We start from the raw sequence: 20,693 nt of genomic DNA on the forward strand, positions 1-20,693 counted from the left end.
GCGACGCTTATCTGCTCACAAACGTAGAGCTCCGGTTCGCTATGGAGTTGATGAGTATGTAAGCCAGGCTCAACGTGTCAAAACTATGTGGGAGTGTTGAATATGTACGACCCTAGTTGTTGACATTGACCACAGTCATTATCTTGTATTCGTATATAGCCATTGTCAGACTCTTTGTTCATATTGACTCACTCATCTGTTATGTAATTCTTATGTAATAATCCTTTTACTCTCTTGTCTCACTTATGTAGTAAGTCAGTTGCTGTTTAGCTTTCAAATATACAAGAATAACATACATAGTTTCCAATGACACACTGATTGAAATTCCTGGTAATGAAGAATCAAAAACAGACAAAGCTAGAAAGATTCTTTTCAGCAACAAGAGCTTTCCACTAAAACTAATCGTTTTCTATTCATAAGAAATATACACTGTTTATCAGACTCAGTGTACTGCAATCATTATGTTTCTTCAGTTGCCTCTAAAACATTACTTTTTGAGAAAATGTGAAATAAGAACTATTCACTCTACTTGGTTTCAGCTTATTCTATTATTCTTTACAAGCTTAATTTTTTAAAATGACATTTATTCTAAGTGCTTTCACAGGTAAAGGAAAACTTATTATGCGGTCTAGGATCAGGGTACCTGCTTGTACGTATGTACAGGACTATGCTTGAAAGTGTTAAAAAGTATCAACATGTGTTGCAAGAACATGGTTGTCAACTAGTTGAACTAGTTGGCTTCAAGAACATAACTTCGGTTCATAGATTATGTAAAGAATTATGAAAGAAGAATGTGACAGTTAAAATAATATAATAGGCAGCATCTTTATTATTTCATAAAACTATTCATAGCAGCATCACAGATAGAAAGCCTCCATACTGAAATCACTGACTACATGCCACAGAAGGCGTGAAAGCAGGAATCTCTGATAGGACCACTGTACCGGTAGATGTAGTCTGCAGCCGATGAGCATCGAATGACCTTGACATCGACCCTGTGTTGCTTTCTACAAACTTCATAAACGTTGCGTGTGTAGGCAGAGATTGTTGTTTCTACTCCAACAGTTGTCGGCATGCGATCTTCCGTCCAGTATGGAAAGAAAGTTCCACAACTGGTTGTGGGACAGCGGTTGAGCATTTGGGTACCTGTTTAATACATTAGGAGGGGCTAAGGCTATGTAACACTGATTCGTAAAATATGCAGGCGTTGCAGTGGTACTATTCAACCAGCTTGCTAATGCAATTGGTTGTGTTTCACTGAAATAAAGTGGCGTGGGAAATAAACTGGACCTTTTTGTTAGAAAACTAAAATTCTCATTTACAACATTGTTGCTTCTTGTGAATTTAGTTAATAGCCATAAATTATATATTAAATTATTCATCATTTTATCTTGATTTCAAAAATGTTAGCCAAAAAGCTGTAAAATATTTTTATTAGTAGAAAATTTTTATTAGTAGAATAATTTTGTTGGCTAAATTCTGAAGATTTCATTTTTTTAATAGATGGTTGAAACTAACAGTCTGTACAGATATGATCACATGACATACGTTTTTATTTGCATGTTCTGATTCATATACATGTATATGGGAGCTTTAGTTTTCCAACAAAGCAGTATAGTTCAGAGATGGGAATTAGGTTTATACCTTGAAGATGAGGAGCTAAGGCTATGCTTGATCCTATTAAAGATGGCAGGCAGTATTACGTGCCTTAAAATCAAGGAGCTAAGGCTATGTTCAATGCTGTCAAAGATGACACATAGTATTTACTGGCTTGAAGATGAAGAGCTAAGGCTATGCTTACTGCTGTCAAAGATCGTAGGTATCATTATGTTTCTTAAAGACGAGGAGCTAAGGTTATATTTTTTTCATGCAAAAGACAATGGCTGTGTTCCTTTAAAAACCAAAATTGCAGCTATGCGAGTTATTAAAGAAGTTCAGGCTAAATGTGTCTCAACGTGATGAGCTAATGCTATATATTTTTGAGAACAAAGCTAAGGCTATCCATGCATCTCAAAACTCTGTGTAAGCATAATGAGTACTCCACTTGCCAAAACTGAACAAAAGTAAAGCTAAAGCAGAAAAAACAAGGCTATTTCCTTACAGGGCAAAGTTCATCTCTAATTATTTTCAATTCTCGTGTTGTCATTGTACAGCAAAACTAAGAAAAACAGAACAACAAATTGCATGTGAACACTTTTTAGCTGAGTTGTGCAAATGACTTGTTATAATAGTCATAGAAGATGAGTTCAACTATGCATTATATAAAATTACATGAAACAACTAATAGTAAAAATATAGACTGTGTGGGAAAAGTGAATTAATATGTAACAGATGAAAAGAAGATATATTATTACTTTTAAATTAACAGTATTTTCAGTCTTCTAAATTTTTGGGATTATATCTGAGAACGTATTTTACATATAATTTTCACCCATTGATCAATCTCTCTTAAATAGGATGTTATAAAGATCATTTGCGTGTGTATGGCAAGCACTGTGATCTTTGCTGCCATGTGTTGACAATTCCTTTTGGTCTCCCTAGTCGGTTAAAGCACTATATGAAATTATGTCAAAATAATTATATGTAAAAACCTAAATTATGTAGGAAAACAAAACTAATAAAGTAATAATTAGTAAAAAGAAGTTTTTAAAATCACTTGAGCTTAGAGACTCGTGTGCGGGAGGTAGAATAGTGTGGCAAAACAAGGCTCAGCAGTAGAGTGAATGGTGAAAATATGCAGTGTAACTTACTCCAAATTACACTAGACACATACTCTTACACAACCTACACTTGAACACGTTTCGTTTCATGTAATTATGTTTTTCAAATTATGTCATACAACAATAATAAAATAGGTATATATATACATTCACTATAAAATCTACATGGAGAGCTAGTAAGAAAAGAGTTTTTAAAAAATTCAGAGTTGCCTATACCATACACTAAACAAATATTGGACACAATTCTAATAGAGTTGCCTGCTTTTGCCTCCTCAGTACAATAAAAGGTGTATTATAGACGATATTCATAGATTTTTCTGCCTTACATAATACATTTCTATTTCATACAATAGAGTTGCCTGCCCTTTATAACAATGGAGTATTCTATGTACGTTATGTGACATTTGCTGATTTGGACACTTTTTATATTCAATAAATATTTTACACCATGCTTGCAGATTTGCTTGCTCGCCCCAATAAATAAGAATTCTCTCTAATAGACTTGGAGTTGCCTGCTCTTTATAATAAATGAGTACTTATTCCATATGACACTTTCAGAGTTTTATATTCTTTATAATAAGCATTCTATCGAATACATGTGAAATTGCTTACTCCTTATAATAATTACATATTCTATTCAATGCGTTTGGAGTTGCTTACTCTTGATAATAAATACATTAGATATGCTGTATTTGCTGATTCGCTCAAACAATATGCATCAACAATGTTTTCATATGATACTCACAAAGGTGTTTGCTCCAGACAGAAAATAAATATTCTATGCAATGAGCGTGTAGTTGCCTACTCTATTATACTATACATGCATTCACACACGCACGCACACACACACACAAACCTATATGGCAGAATTAAACAGCAACTGATTATCGAGACGTACCCGCTGCTCCCGTAAACCTGAACCATTTAAGAGCACTAGTCATGTCACAGGCATAGCCATTGTAGTTATAATCCTTTGGTAAATGGTTGTTGCCATCCTTTCTCCATGGTTGTGAAAAGTTAGTCGCATCTCTGCAGTTCTGGAGAGCTGGAGAAAGTGTTGTTGTAGGTGGTAGAATGGCTGCAATGAGAATAGTAATACCTTGAATGGTTTGGTTATAGTTCCTTTTGTGAAAACCTTTGGTGAAAGAGAGGTTTTGGTGAAGTCTGCGTAAACTTTTTGTACGTAATCATGAGATGACGAGCGTAAGATCATAAGATTGGATTTTCAGTCAGTGACATGAGTTTTATTTTCAATTTAAATTTTTTAAGGATATACGTATTACTATTTGTGTAACTTCTCAAATGTTAAATATGTAAAAACACTCAAACATGCAGGTCTTATTACATGTTTAACAAAATCATAACAATGTCTTAAGAGTAAAAACCTTAATGGAAATACACGTACATGTAATAAAAAATATGGAAATTTTGCTTAAGAGCTTCGATCCTACAATGAAAATATCTGTCATTCACACAAATAGCTTTAATAATACAGAATAATAAAAGATTTCATAGTAACTCCTTGTAAGATTTTACGAATTAGTGGCATGGCCAATTATCTGTCAGCTAGTGTGGCCTTCAGCACTATTTGTTACCACAGTAAACTGATTTGATTTATATAGGTCAGGTACCTAACTACAGATTATGCTGAAAACTTATTCCCAGGTTGTAAAAAATGCTTTTTCATTTAATATCTCAATGAAAATAAATAAATATTAACTTTATTTACACAGGTCAAGGCCATTTAAAGCAAAGTAGACTATGAGACAAATACTAAAATAAAAGTACAGTAAATTATGTGTATTGAAAGAAAGCTCTTTTTGCATAACTCTGATCTACATACCACGTGGGTGGTCAAAGAGTTGGCATGCTAGTAAACTTTTAAAGTAAGCATTTTCCGGATTATTCTGTAACTATCAACTTACTTGTGCTTGTCGTTGTTGGTGGAGTCTTACATCTAATGTAGTGTTTCTTTAGAGCATTGTAGCGCTTATCGAGCTGAGCAAGATCGCTTGTTTTCTTTTCTGCTGGCAGTGAAACTTTTGTACAGTTATATAACAGCTCTCTAAGGATCTGAATCTTTGTCTCTCTAATGTGTACTTCTTCTTTTTCACTTACAGGTGGTAAAGCTGCTGTCGCTGCCAAAAAGTAAACTATCAGCACACAATTAACCACGGTGCGCTCCATCATGGTGAGGATGAAATAAGACAACTTGGAAAGTTGCAGGGTCAAGAGGTCAAATAGGAGATGCATGGGAAATGACAACAGGCTGGCTTATCTCTGTTCAACTTATCTTACGAGAATGTATAGTTGACCAACTGTGGTTAGCTCTGAAAACTGACATGATTACCGGTAGCTATTACGGAGCTGTTTGCGCTGCTAGTTGGATCTTTCATTTCCTGTCTACTCTAAATGCACATCTACTCGCTTGTATTACAGCGCTGACTTTTTTTGCAATTATAGAGTTTAGCTCTAAAATAGACATTATCGTAGCCACTGAAACAACAAACCATGTATACAGTGATGATTGTTAGAATATACAACCATTTTAAACTCTGTTAAGCCAAAGTTTGCGAATACAACCAAGTTGGTTGTGTTCAGGTTCAAAACCAGGTGACTACAATATTGCAGTATTTCAAATAATTCTGAAAGTTTCCACAACCTATCGGTCTATATATTTTAAGAAAAATAATTAAATATTCCAAAAGTGTTAAAAATAAAAAATAAATTTTTAATTATGAACAAATGCTGGTTCTAAAAATTTATTGCAATGCGTGTATGAGCTTATATGAACTATTTCACAGTTGGCTGTAAATATACACACAGGCTATGGCTATGCTAATACCCCAAACCCGATGAATGAAAGCTAGTCTAAAATTAGTTACTAACCCAAAAACTTTTTTAATTCTGACATAATTTCTCCAAGCTGTGCTGACCATAAACATATATGGCAAAAACACCATAAAATGATATCTATACGAAGGAAATTTTTGTTACATATTATTTGTTTTGTATTGTTTGCTGATCTGCCCCTATACTATTGGTCACCCAGCTATACAGCAAGCTCTAAGTCGTATAACAGTAAGAAGAAAACTCCTGTTTACCTTTGCTGGTTTAGACTCTGACAAACATCAAACTTCAAATCAGTCAGAACATAATAAAGTTATGACTTGTTACTGAATTTTTAGAAATGTCATTACATAATTTATGATATATTATATTATATATATTATATAATATTTGAAACATTCAATTTATACATTCAATCAACTGTAATGTTATTGTATTATATTTTATATCATATTATATATATTTTATAATATAATATTATAATATATTATAGTATTTATTTAGCCCAAAATTTAACTTGCAGTAAGTGGCACTAACATTGATCTATGAGCTTAGAAGCAATCAGTTGAACTAGTACATGGGCTATCTACAATGGTCTTGTATTGATAAAATTGCCTTGACAAAATTGTGTTAATTGATATCTATTAAAGGTACATGTACATTATATACTCATTTCTTTAAAAAATTATGTTTATTATCAGTTTACATTAGAATGATAACCGGTTATGAGTTTGTTATGATTAACAAATGTCTCAGCTTTTAGGTGGGTCAGTTTAATTTAATTATAAAATACATGAAAATAAATTACACGAAAATATACCACTGTATGAAAAAATATAAAAATGCTTACTTCAAATGTTTACTAGCATGCCAACTCCTTGCCCACCCGCATGGTTTGTAGTGCTCAGCATTATGCAAAATAAGCTTCTTTTTCAATACACAAAATTTACTTTACATAAAACATTTGTTTTTGTCTCATGGTTTAATTTGCTCTGAATGGCCTTGACCTGAGTAAATAAAGTTACTACCTACAGTATATATAAGATTGTCATATATAATCATTTTGAAGATTTCAAATAAATGTTAAAGGCAAACCAGTACCCTAACTAAAAGGTTATCATTTAGAATCACAGCGACTTTTCAGCAACAGATCGACCGAAAGATGAGGAAACGTTATGGTCTCGTCCAGATACCAGAATAGCGTTTGGTCTGCATCTCTTGAAGTTGCGTGACTGTGCCTTATTTTATTATTAGTTTATTTTCAGTAATTTTTCTTATTTCAGAAAATTTTCAAAGCGTGTTTGCAGTTTAAAAACTGATTTGGTCAACTCAGAAGAAATTTGCTGAGTTATCTTTCATTCATCATAAAGCAGGGAAATAATGCTAAAAATAATGCTTCTTGTAGATTTTATTTCAGAATCTGAGGCAACATCTGCGTCAATCTATTAACAAGTAATCGTAGATATGAACTACCACAGAATCAGTGTTGGAGTTGTTATTACATGCCACAGAAAGTGTGAAAGCAATAATCTTTGTAAGGACCAATATACTTGTAGATGTAATCAGATCGTGAACATCGAATAACTTTAAGGTCAACTCGTTGCGTCTTCTGACAAAAATAAGCATTCAGCTCATGAGGATCATGTGTATAGGCGCTGATGGTTTTTTCAACTCCCACCATTCTCGGCATAGGATCTTCGGTCCAGTATGGAAAGTATGATCCACAACTCGTTGTCGGACATCGATTCAGCATTCGGCTTCCTGTCAATCCACAAAATCATAAATGTAATCATCTGCTGGTAACATGACGTTGTGCATAATTCATTACATATTTTCAAGTTACATGATAAACTGACCTCCCCTCATGTATGCATCTCAATATTTCCAAACATCAGACTTAGTAAAACTTAATAAACTTAGATATTATTAATAGCTTTGCTAAACGTCGACTTACAAATAATATTATGTTGACAAATGACGTAAACTTTGAGATTTTATTTGTCTTCATCTTTACTATAATAAGAGCAGTGTCAGTTTATCTGTCCAACGCCATGCTAAAAACGTTGAAAAAAATTGCATTGCGCAGGAATCAAACTCACAAAGCTCTGTTTATCATAGCACCACTCTAACCACTACACTACTCAACTACTATGCTGTTACATGGAATAATTGAGAAGATATTGATTACTCAAACTCTCACAATGCACGGGACTGCCAAGCTTACTACTATACATAGTAATTTCCAAAATGCAACATTTAAAATGTCTCAAAACATTGCATATAATAATTTAAAAAATTTGCAAAAATTGAAAATTAGCATTAATAAAAAAATATATAAATTATTTTAATATGAGATATTTCTAGCTTAAGTTAGAGCAATTAGCACTTGCAGATTGCAGTACTGCAAATCCATTCAATACGTTCATTCAATACAATGGCTGATCAAACCTCAACTACATAAAATAACTTGCGATAATGGATTGAGAAAATTACTTTAAACAAATGGCAATCAAGATCTTGGCAATATGAACCAGCGGAAATTACGAGAACGTACCAGCAGCGCCCGTAAATCTGAACCATTGAAGTTTGCTACTCAAGTCACAAGCATGGCCATTGTAGTTATCAATCTTGGGCTGACCGTTGTTACCATCCTTCCTCCAAGGTTGCTTTAGATTAGTAGCGGTCATGCAGTGACTCAGCGCAGCAGAGATGGTTGTTGTTGGTGGTAAAGTTGCTACAACGAACATAGTTAGAAAAGGAATGGTTTAGTTTTAGACACCATGTCACATATTGATGGATGCTAGCCCAAAACTGTATGTTATTGTATGTTTATATGCCATTATATTATCTTGCTTGCTGAGATCTAATAATAAGTTAATTTTACACAGTATATTTTTCAGTTACCAATCAATTGAGCAATGCAGAAAACTCCACAGAAATTATATTCCAGTTTTGCATGAGAACCTTGTAGGAAGGCAGGGCATCTGAACAGTTTGTCAAAACCGGTTGCTATATTTTCACAAATCCATGCTTTCACCAACCACATCATAAAATCTTTGAACATGTTGTGTTATTCCAAATTCGTTTGTTTTGCACTGTTACAAGTTTTAAAATGCTGTCCAAATCCAAGACTTTTATCTTTAAGGGAGAATCATTCTTGCAGCATAAACATACTCCACTTCTACACCAGTGGTATGAGAATTGTTATTAGCCATTGTTCGCCCGTTTGTTTGTCTGTTTGTTTCCGTTTGTTTGTCCGTTTGTTTGTCCGTTTGTTCGCCCATTTGTTCGTCGGTTTATTCAGTTCTCATTTATCTATTCTTTTTACTGAGATCTATACTAAGATTTGTGTATTACCACCATTTGTGTATTATCATGTTTTCCAGCTTACCACACTTTCACCCATCTCATCACAAAATCTTTGAACATAAATAAAATCATATTGTGTACTCATCAGTATGATCTCAAGTTACAAATAAACTACTACTGTTATTCAAACACTGGAAGGACTCAGTATTTTAATCTTTGAAATAACCACATTATAAACTTCAAGTTATTGAGAAACAACATTATTTGTCCATTCGTTCATCCGTTCGTTCATTCATTCGTTCGTCTGCTTGTTTGTCTATTCGTTCGTCTGCTTGTTTGTCTATTTGTTCGTCTGCTTGTTTGTCCATTTGTTCGTCTGCTTGTTTGTCCATTTGTTCGTCCGTTTGTTCATCTGTTTAATTGTCCGTCTGTCCATCAGTTTGTTTGTTCGTTTATTTAGTTCTCCTTCATCTATTCTTCTTACAGAAATCTATACTAAGATTTGTGTATTACCACCATTCATGTTTTCCAGCTGACTACACTTCTACTCATCTCATCACAAATTCCTTGAACATTTGCCCTGGAAAAAGCTGGCACATTTCATCATTTATGTTACAGGTTTCAAAATCCTGCATAAAGTATGAACAAAATATTAGTATATATCTTTCCACGCATGTGACAAACATCGTTTTATATTCCATGACATCTACATACTATATCCACCATCATATGTTTCAGTTTATAAACTTTCTGTTACTACCACCTACAATTCACTCTCTTGATTCCTCCGCAATACTATTAGATTACCAACTTTTAAAACAAGCTTGTTCTACTCACTCAACAATTCCTTATTTCCCTCTTCTCATTTTGGTTTTTGGCATGTAATGAAAAACATCATTTTTTTGATGATTTACCAATGCCAAGTAAAAGTTATACATAAGTACTAGGTAACATATGGTATCATAGTGTTGGTATCATCAGCTGTGTTCTACCTAGTCTAGTAGCAGAATATGATACATATGGTTGATGCCAGTAGTGATCTGTTTGGATCTTTGGATACAGTTCACATCAAAACCATGGTAAATACAATGCACCTGTTTTAGTTTAAGAATTTTCTCCCTTGACAAATCAATTCACCATACTTTTTATCACAAAAGCATTGCATGCTTTAGTTAACCCTGTTTTTTCCATGTTATTCCATTAACTCCAAATACACTTTACGGAAAATATTCTTTACTGTATCACACTCCGACCTCAGTAACAGGTAAAAAACATTACGGTAAATGGAGTCTAACTTTGCCATAAGGTGACATAATGCGACAAATCAGCAAAAGTTGAAAAAAATGCAAACTGGTGGACTTGTAAAATCTTACTAGGTTTTGGAGTCGTTCGAACATGGAATCTTCTACACTTGTTCAGTTCGCCAATGAGGTACTGTTTGTACTGCGCGAGGATGTCCAGTTGCGTTTCGAGTACACTTTCCCTTTTCACTTTTGTCTCATGGTCAGGGCATTGCGCGATGATCTGGATGTGCAGTTGTGCGACTTCGTTATTTAGTTTCGTGACCTGGTTTCGCGTTGCAGCACTGATTATAACTTCGCTAGAGACGGCTAACACCATTGTAACCAACGTGATTAACTGATGAACGGCCATGTTGTTAATGATGCCTTACTCTTTGGGAGGGTGAATATCAACCTACAGAAAGAAATGAAGATTACTGTTGTCTTTTTAGTCAAATAAATAAACGCTGTCAACACTTTTAGTCAAATAAATAAACGCTGTCAATTTTTCTCTTGTGGTACCACCCTTTTTGGTTACATGCTGTGTTAGGCTTGATGTTCTTTATAGGCATTAGTTTTGGAACATATTTGCATGGTTTTAAAACACACCTTCAGTAGGTGTTCCTTCCCAAAGAAAATGCTGCAATCTTCCATCTGCACAATCTCACACAAGGACTTGACACGATGGCGATGAGGCTAGATTGTAGCCCTGGTTATTTGATTAGCAATCACTATCTATCTATAAACTTAGAAGTTTTTTACTAAGTTGTAAAAAATCTTTGGACTATAGTCAAATATCAATGATGTGGGCAGTTTGATATATAGGTATTTTGATTTCCGGAGCATGGTTGGAGACCAGAATTTTTGTGTGACGTTTAATGAAGGATGCAATTATGTATATGACGTCCGCAACCAGCAAGACCTGGCCGCATCATGAGCTTGTACTACATCGGGTACAATTTTATTTTTATTCATATATTTATAATGTTAGTAAAACTAAAGAAATTGTAGCTAGAAAGGTGAAACCAAGTGATGATTAAAAATATTAAGGTAATGTTAACATGCCTTTGTTCTCGTCTGCAAGTATACACTAGTAAATCCTAAATCCTTTTGCTTGTGCATGAAATAATGAAGTTATCTCCACTATGTTTTTCATATGCTACGAGCACCAGCAAATTACTATCGCTGAATGATTCACATTGTACAGGCTTTCGCCGATGCTCGGCAAATATTGAGAAATGTAAGAACCCGTTAGTGTTATGTAAGATCTGTTAGCACAACCAAACAGCCTTTAAAGGTAACAGAAAAACATAATGATTGTTGGGTGTGTGCTCATTGTTGGTTGCTCATAAGTACAGATCAGAAAAAAGAAAGGGAACACGCAGCGAAAAGAAATGGAACTTTATTAAATTTGTAACTGGAAGGAGACAGGAAACTTTCAGTGTAATAATAACACGAATAGAAAATATTGCCGCATTACTTCTACGCAAATATAATATTGTAAACATAATATATTTTTGGATTGTTATTCAACAGATTGCTGTACACTGAGTCTGACAGAGTGTGTATGTTTGTTATGAATAGAAAAACAAATAGTTTTAGTGTGGAGCCCTCGTTGCTGAAAAGTTTTCAAGCTTTGTTTATTTCTGAGATTCCATTGGCATGATCTTCAATCAGTGTGTCAAATATTTTTGGCTTCGTTTGTTTTTGGATGCGTCCTGTGTAGAAACTAACTTTCTCGCATGAAAATTTGTATGTGGTTTTTTTTTATATTCCCCCAGGTTTTGGGCCCAAGAAATTTAGGGTCACTACCAGCAGGTGCATTAGGGATAAAAAAGACTTTTGTGTGGATGAACTAAATATGATTTCGTAATGAGATGACTAAAATGCTCACCAATATAATGCTTGAACTCAGAACACTCAGGACACTCTAACTAACTGAGATGATCAGTCACCTTTCAAAGCCTCCCACTAATTGTGCTAATCAGAGATAAAAATTGGTAATTTATATCTGTTTTATTTATTTGATTGTTGTATTTGCTTGAAAATTACTAGCAAAAAAGAACAAAAATTAGAAATTCAAGTTTCGTTTTTCACCTGGGCAACACTAGGTATGTCTGCTTGTATAGCTACATGTATATTCTATTTTACATATTACATGTATATGCTAAAAAATTTATTTTTAGTATTTCATAAACTGGCAGATATGACTCAATACACTTGAGCACAATGTGACTGCTTAACTTAAAGCACAACTCAACTTAAAGCACAACTTAACTTAAAGCACAACTCAACTTAAAGCACAACTTAACTTAAAGTACAACTTAACTTAAAGCACAACTCAACTTAAAGCACAACTCAACTTAAAGCGCAACTTAACTTAAGGCACAACTCAATTTAAAGCACAACTCAACTTGAAGCACAACTCAAATTAAAGCACAACTCAACTTAAAGCACAACTCAACTTAAAGCACAACTCAACTTAAAGCACAACTCAACTTAAAGCACAACTCAACTTAAAGCACAACTCAGCTTAAAGCACAACTCAAATTAAAGCACAACTCAACTTAAAGCACAACTCAAATTAAAGCACAACTCAACTTGAAGCACAACTCAACTTAAAGCACAACTTAACTTAAAGCACAACTCAACTTAAAGCACAACTCAAATTAAAGCACAACTCAACTTAAAGCACAACTTGAAAACTAATCAATCTTGATTCTAGTCAACATTAATGATAAATACATTTACCTCTTTTATCCCACCAAAACTGATGACCACTCATGGCTTGTTGGGGTCTTGTTAGATTTCTCATCATTAAACTAGCTCTGTGGCACATACTACAATCTCACTGATGTTAGTATTAACTAAATGGTTAATCTTCAAGTTTTGTAGGTTTTTGTGATTTTCCGATAAATTAAATTGAGCTACAGCACATTTAGGTGGCAATAATAGGTAATAATAATATTTAATAATAATTACGTATAGGTAAATGCAAATGCCTAATTGTGCACGAAAGCAATTCATGCTCAAGTGTGTAATGATTACGCACACAGGTCAAGTCTAATGGTTATGAATGATAATGCAAGTAGCAAAGGGTTAAAACTCTTAACATGTGTGATAATGCAAGTTGCAAGGGTTGACAACTCATAACATGAGTTTGAACCAGAGTACTCAAATGTACATCTCAGCTCATGTTAGACACAAATGCTTGATAAGTCTGGTACCAGCAGCATAATTACATTTCTGAAAACTCAGTTTCTATATTCATTTGAATTGCTTTTAACAAAGTTAATAGAAAAAAAGTTATATTTGCAAAGATACAGAATGACAATCATTCACACATGCACAATTATAACTGCCAAATAAGACTTATCCAGCTCTAGTTTTTCATATATTGCGTGTTCATTAACTTGGCATGTCTTTGAATAAATCGTTTTGTTTTACAAGATAATATTTATGAACTGGTGACTAGCAATGAAGGACTAGCATGAAAATCAAACCCAAGATTAGTTCCAGTGAAATAGTAATTTAAACTTGACCAGGTAACAAGTAGTAGTTTAGTTCCCGCAAAGTTTGCCTGTTTGTGTACACATGAACTTCAGTTCACCTTAGCTTGCTGAGCTGTTGATGAAATCATAAAAATGATTGCTCATCTTTCAATGTAGTGTATACTGTATACACATGTGGAGTCATTGGTTCATTATCATTTTTCATCTCATACATGTAAATTAATTTATTGGAGTTATCCTTTCCCTATTTGTAGGCACAACTCCAACCAATAAGTAACCTACTTCCATTACAATGGTAAGATAGAATTTGTAACTGTGTTTACTGAATGGTGACTGTTAAGACATTTAATGCACATATATGAATAGCAACTTGAGATTTTTTTACCACAACGTACAAAGCACCGGTTAAAAATGTTCACCGTAGATCTTACCTAAATGATTCATTTTGGATCATTTTAGCTATTTATTGTGAATAGAGATCACTCTTTTAATAAATATTATTTGGTAAAGTTTTCGAAAAGGTACTCACCACACAAAGATTGAGATCAAACACTTTATTGCTTGATTTGTAATCATGTTTACATCAAATTAATATTTTGAAAGAATCACTTTTCTGGATACACTTTTCGTATTAGTCTTAACTGGTAAGAGTGTGAGGGAAGCAGTGAAGTCTTTTAATTTCAAAATCACAAAATTTGTATTTCCCCAGATACTGTATGTATGCTGCATGCATTTGAGATTGGCAGATCAAACTGAATGGCACTTATTAAAAATAACAATCATTGTGCCATCAACTACATATTTACATAGAAACGTACTACAAATTGGTAAAGGGATACCAAAAGCAATACGTAATAAAAGGATACCTGCTTAGTCTACAGAAGTCGGAGGAAGGTAGTGAAAACACACATTAGTTCTTATTTATAATAGAGAAGTGATTACGAAGCCAAATGAATGTTTCAACAGGTAACTCAGAGAAGTTAGAAGAGAGATGTTCTCTCGATGCTTTATTTATGGTTCCAGTATTTGGGACTTGCTAAAAAAGAGCAGCACTTCATCCACCATCTGCTCTCCTTAGCGTAAAAACGAAACAAATACTACAATATGCTCACTCGCCGACTTTTTCACAGTTTAAGAGAAAGCGAGTGAGTGGTCTGAAAATCCTCAATTTTTTCAAACCATAGAATATGCGCAATATTATGCATGTAAGGCAACATTGTCACAAGATTACCGGCAAACAAATCACCAATTATGTTTGTCATTAACTGTGGTTCTCTTTCCTTTGCTCTGCTTGTTCCTAAACTGCCTGAAACTCCACCCTCTGTTGTGAGTCAGTAGATACAGACGAGCGAATCAGAATTTAAGAATCCAAAATATGTTTGAAAATGCTGCCAAGCATTGCCTTCGGTCTAGCAGCGATTCTCTCTGGATGATCCCTGAAGCAAAAATCAATTATTTGTTACCTGAGCTCAACATCTAATCTCTAGATGTGTGAGGAACCGCACGGACATATTCATCTCAATACAAACCAGACAAGTATTTTACATGTAATCTTCTAATTCTCTCTTTGCACCCAGCTGATTCAAGTGAAGACCATCATCTTAATTTTATGTTAGTAGGCTGGCGCCGAGGCCAGTCCCAAGCACCATGAGATATGATCATCATGTGTAATCATTATGTACACCATTATTCCATGATACTGCATCTAAATGGGATGATGCATTTAGTTCATGCACTACCTATGCATCTAGGTAGTGCGCAATAGATAGTGTATATTATACCCTACTTCTCTAGGTCTATGAGACCACGGATAGTGTCTCATAGTGTATACATCACCTTTCTAGGTTTATAAGACAATAAATAGCGTATATCATACACCAGCTTTCTAGGTCTATGAGCCAATAGATAGTTAATACCCTAGGACACTTATGCATTCGCGTCATCTAACTTTCACGGAGTCATCCTCTCGCGAAAATTTCATGAGCGAAACTAAACTATCATAACGAATGAGCGAAAACGCGAAATTAAATAGCTTTGTTCATTGATATCCACAATAAAATCGTCATATTAGAAATGCAGGTAACCTTTGTGTGTGGTTGGGCTCATTGGGCAATTTCTGCTAAACTTATAGCTAATACGCCGACTGAGCAGCGTGGCAAAGAAAATTGAGATAACAAGTTCTTTTAGAAAAGCAGGCCTGTATTCCCTGGTTGCAAATTGGGGCAGCTAATGTTAGGCGACTAGTTATGAGTATCTGGGGGCTTGGAGGGGCGGTATCAGTCCCCTCAACCGGTTTCTTTCATGTAGGGCCTCAACCGGGCATCTCACGTAGTTTTAAAAGATTTTATCGGAAAGTATATACATTTTTTCTATTATTTGAGATTCGTTTGTTTTAGGTGATGTGACTGCCAGGACGTTTTCAGATTAAAATAGGCTAAACTTGACCGCCATTGAAACGCTCAGAAAAAAGACATCTTTTTTCTTTTGAGCATTTCAACAAAGATCAATTTTGCCGATTTTATTTTAAGTTCATCCGAAGGTTTTTACGCTTTCGTTGGGCCATTGCCAAACGGATGTTTGGTAAACTTGACCTTTTGCAAACCTTTATAAAAGTCATTAACAAAAATATTTTGGCGATCATGATAATAATGACGCCCAAGAACTATTAAAAGTTAACGTTTATCTCTATGGCTTGGAATAAAGTGATATTCTACAGCGATAAAAACCGTTCCCGTAGCCGTTGGGCAAATAACTGTTTGAGCTAATGATGTTGAGATCGAGTTATCTAAAGCAGTTTATCATTGCGTGGGAACGGACCAAACAAATCCGTTCGAGTTAACCAAGTGTTCGTGATAAAATTTTACATTTTATCAGAGGGCGAATTCTCCGAGTTTGACTATACTTAGCCGCCAAAAACTCCTAAAAAGTTGGGGCGGCTCAGCCGGCCAGCCACCCCAGGGAATGCGGGCTTGTGGAAAAGCCAAGACGAATGAGGAAGATGATGATATTAGTTTAGTCACTGAATTTGTAACTGATGAGGATGAAGGTCTGGTAGGGAAAGTCATAAAATTGAATAATAATTATTGTAGCGATGAATTTTATTACCAACCATAAACAATAATAACCTTGAGCCATGGCCACCGCGTGCTATAAATACTTGAGATCTAATATTGATGCCACATCAGTCACGGCGGCAAGGACCTAGACGTCATTGATAGTCCAAGAAACAAATAGCAGCAAGCGATCAAGTTGCATTGTCAATCTTGCCCACACATTTCTTTCCGCGGTTCACAAATACAAACTAGTCCCAAATTGAAAAGATTTTTTACTAGTGAACTGGACCTGAGGAATCTAATTATGTTTGTTCTACTGCATTTATTTTCACATCACTATATTTTCGCACTCATCAGATCTGCCAAATTAAGTTGCAGCGAAATTTTACTTTGCATGCTACTCACAAAACTAAATACTAGCGTAATATAAGTGTCCTAGGGTAATTATACACGACTTCTCTAGGTCTAAAAGCCAACAAAATAATATTGAATAGAATTGGATAAAAATTTAATAGGTGTCCAGTAAATAGATCTTATTTCTTGAGACTAATTTCGGTGACAGGCAGAATGTCTACAAAACTTGCATCTTAAATATGTATGGTCTGTGATAATAAAGAAAATGAGTTTGTCATAAATGACAAAGAACACGAAAAGAACTAAGTACTAGGTGGTCCCACAACAACGATCACCACTGTATATTAAACAGCACCTCTTTAGGTCGATGAGCTGGTAGATATTGGATATTATACACTGCCTTTCCAGGTCTACAAGCCAGAGGTTCTTCCCTGTGCCAACATGACAGGAAGTCTTCCACTAAAGTTGCTGTTCCAGATGTACAATCGTCCAACTCGGTGAGAGAACAAAGGCTATACGAATCAATAAAAAGAGAAGATTACAAGGACTGATGAATATATGTTACGATTCACATAACATTATAGTTAGCGTGTAAATTAGATGTACCTAGATGCCATCATCTCATGTTCTAAACAGATATAATAGCGTCAACTACAGAATGATGCTTTTGGATTCCCATGATAAGAATGATCCAGGATCTTTACATACGATAAAACCTCTAATTGAACGCCACCTTTATATGACCACCACCTCTATTTGCACGCCACCTCTATTTGAACGCCACCTCTATTTGACCACCACTTCTATTTGACAGCCACTAGGAGAGAAGGGTTGAAAAATAAGGCGCCATGGCGGCGTTCAATGAGGTTTTACGATATATATATATATATATAGTTTTTTTAGTTTCAAAGTTTAGTATTTTGGCTTGGGGTACGTGAAAGTGTGCAATATACAAGTCACTATCAGTACTGATGAACCGTTAAAAACCTTAGATCTAGACTTTTAAGTAATTTACTGTTTGTAGGCTGTGTTACCTGAATGTATCCCTTTACAATAAACGCAGTCAGTGCAAGCTAACATGATTTTATTAGATTCGTTAATGAGACATCGATATGGCACTATTACATCAATCACACTACTAAGTGGCATGTAGGGGATAATTCTATGTTTATGGATATATTTTACATGCAATTTTTCTCAACATACAAAGTCACCTGCGAGGCAGCTAAATGTAAACAAGCCATTGTTGACAATCTTTCATCAGTGGATGAACTACCAACTATTACCCATAAATGTTCCAGCTAGCAAAAGATGGTGCTATATAGATTTACACAATGATTTTCCAATTGTCTGTCTTTAAAGGGTGGCTACGTCAGTATATGTTCAGCAAGAAGAATCCAGCTGAAGCTTTACTGGCTACTCGGGCAAAGAATGCAGTGCAGTACTGTTTTTTTATTATAAAAATAATTGTTATTGTGGGCTTTCAGAGTGCTCCACCTTCAGAAACGCAAAAGTGCAGTTGCAGTAAACAAAATTTACCTATGAGATCCAAGCTATGTAAATGTGTCCAACATCAACATACAGAAGACAAGACCCCGGCTATTAAAAGCATGTGCTCAAAAGAAAGAGTGAAACATCAGCTTGGAAATATACTAGACCCTTGCGCCATATAAGAATTTTTTAATTAGTGGCTCAGCCTGAAATCTGGCTGAGGAATCATGAATGAGCCAGGAAGTGGGATGGTCTCAAATGTGCGTCAAAGAAATGGTCAAGTGTGACACAACAGCACATGTAGCTCTTCCATTACTGATTATGATTTTATAATTGTGAACACCTGGCCCCTTGAAAAACAACATTGATGATCTCAATAGACAAGTTCTCCCCACAAATGTCACTGAATATCACATGTGTAAACATAACTTTACAATGTGAGCAAGACTCAACTACGGGAAAGAAGGTGACGAGGGTATTGGAATATGATAATAATTTAGTTAGTTTAACACACTTGAAAACCCCTAGAATAGTTAGTGACATATTAGCCAAACAACTTACCCATGACACCAGCATAGTACTGCCTGTGTGGCACTATTACGTGTATAGCAAAAATGGGTCACATATTTCAAACTACATTTTATAAACACCTACTGTATCAATTCTTGTGAACCACAGGTAGTGTAGAGCTTTGGATTAGTCTAATTACCTGCCGTAAACGTACCACTTGCGTTGGAAAGAAGTAAAATAAGTCCTGCTCATCATCTGAATGATCTGGCGATTAATCAAATTCTTCAGTGACCTGATTTCAACTTTTGAAGTATGGATGGGAAGAAAAAGCATTACATCCACCCAGACTGGCCAAAATGACCAGACCTTTAAATTCTGACTTATAATGCAAAACGAGCTATAACTGTCTACATCGTTTTTGATAACACCATATATTCGGAGTGTTAAAAAGAGGAGGAAAAATCAAACCTACAGAATTAAAGCTATATATGCTAAGACAACAGCAGTTGGGTTAGTGAAGATTTTTCAAATTATGTAATTAAGAATCCGATCAATCAAATCAACAGTCACGTGTAACTTCATTTTTTAATTTCTGTAAGCAAAACAACAAAGATGTTGTTAGCCAGTACCAAGCTGCAACGATCGCACATAAACCTCGCCTTGGCCACCAGCCTTCCCCACGACCAAACTATACGCAAGCCAATTCAGCAGCCTCGCTGCTACACGATGCCCTGACCGCCACACGCAAATTTCCTGTCAGCAAAGGCACAGCAACCCACTCAGGCCTGCCAGCTCTCACACAGGGAAAGGGCGTGAAACTCACGCAATCCTACCAAAGTAAAAATAAAAATGCGTAAGATTTTTGCCCAATTTTATATATACCAATATTTATATATTTTATATCCACAATTTTATATGTATCAATATCATTGATACATCAATTGCCCCAAAACCAAATCTCAAGCATTGCCCCACTCTTCAAGACCTCAAGAGTGGGGCAATGAGTGAGCTGAGCTAGTGGGTTCAGGCCGGCCAACCCAAGAGTCACTCTTGGGTTGGCAGGCCTGAACCCATTAGCTCAGTTCACCCAATCTTCGGACTGATTTACTCCCGCATATATATAGCGAGATCTATTAGATAGTCCTCTGGCTTTGCATGGCAGCCAGCAATTAAAAAGCCCCGGCATTCCACGAAAGCCATCTCTTGTGTCGCTGGCAAATGTCAGAAAAGTCACATAATATCAGATATTATATCCAACATAATACAGATATTCACACAATATCCTATAATTTCATCAATGTTAGGTGTACGTTTCAAGCATAAATACTGTGCTCACTTTAACTAGGAATGATGCAGCGCACTTGTAGTTCTCTGCAAAATAATTAACCAGCGAGCAATAGACCAGTTTTAAACGCCAACCGGCAAACATTGAGCTCTTCTGTCGGTAATTGATGGTGGTAATTCGATTCTGTCCTGTTGACGTAGGTATGACACATCAATGGCGATAGCCCTACTTTCACCGTTTGGATATTAGCCAATGTTTGAAGATATGCCAGAGCGTTTTTTAATGCGTATTTTAGAAGGCTAATTTTGCTAATTCTTTTTTAGTTTAAA

General features: G+C 35.2%; 2 protein-coding genes across 2 annotated transcripts; both read right to left on the reverse strand.

Annotated features, from left to right (window-relative positions):
* Window positions 1-892: 892 nt before the first annotated feature.
* Window positions 893-4,973, reverse strand: LOC137404787 (oncoprotein-induced transcript 3 protein-like). Its single transcript, XM_068091018.1, has 3 exons — window positions 4,646-4,973; window positions 3,619-3,798; window positions 893-1,146 (listed from the first exon to the last, which is right to left on the reverse strand). The coding sequence occupies exons 1-3, from the start codon at window positions 4,971-4,973 to the stop codon at window positions 893-895; spliced, it is 762 nt and encodes a 253-aa protein (XP_067947119.1).
* A 2,094-nt stretch (window positions 4,974-7,067) lies between these two features.
* On the reverse strand, window positions 7,068-20,471 carry LOC137404333 (oncoprotein-induced transcript 3 protein-like). Its single transcript, XM_068090527.1, has 6 exons — window positions 20,416-20,471; window positions 17,434-17,590; window positions 14,918-15,107; window positions 10,253-10,574; window positions 8,125-8,304; window positions 7,068-7,331 (listed from the first exon to the last, which is right to left on the reverse strand). The coding sequence occupies exons 4-6, from the start codon at window positions 10,530-10,532 to the stop codon at window positions 7,069-7,071; spliced, it is 723 nt and encodes a 240-aa protein (XP_067946628.1). The 5' UTR covers window positions 10,533-10,574; window positions 14,918-15,107; window positions 17,434-17,590; window positions 20,416-20,471; the 3' UTR covers window position 7,068.
* Window positions 20,472-20,693: the final 222 nt, after the last annotated feature.

Source organism: Watersipora subatra, chromosome 9 (assembly GCF_963576615.1).
Source record: "Watersipora subatra chromosome 9, tzWatSuba1.1, whole genome shotgun sequence".
Classification (NCBI taxonomy): domain Eukaryota; kingdom Metazoa; phylum Bryozoa; class Gymnolaemata; order Cheilostomatida; family Watersiporidae; genus Watersipora; species Watersipora subatra.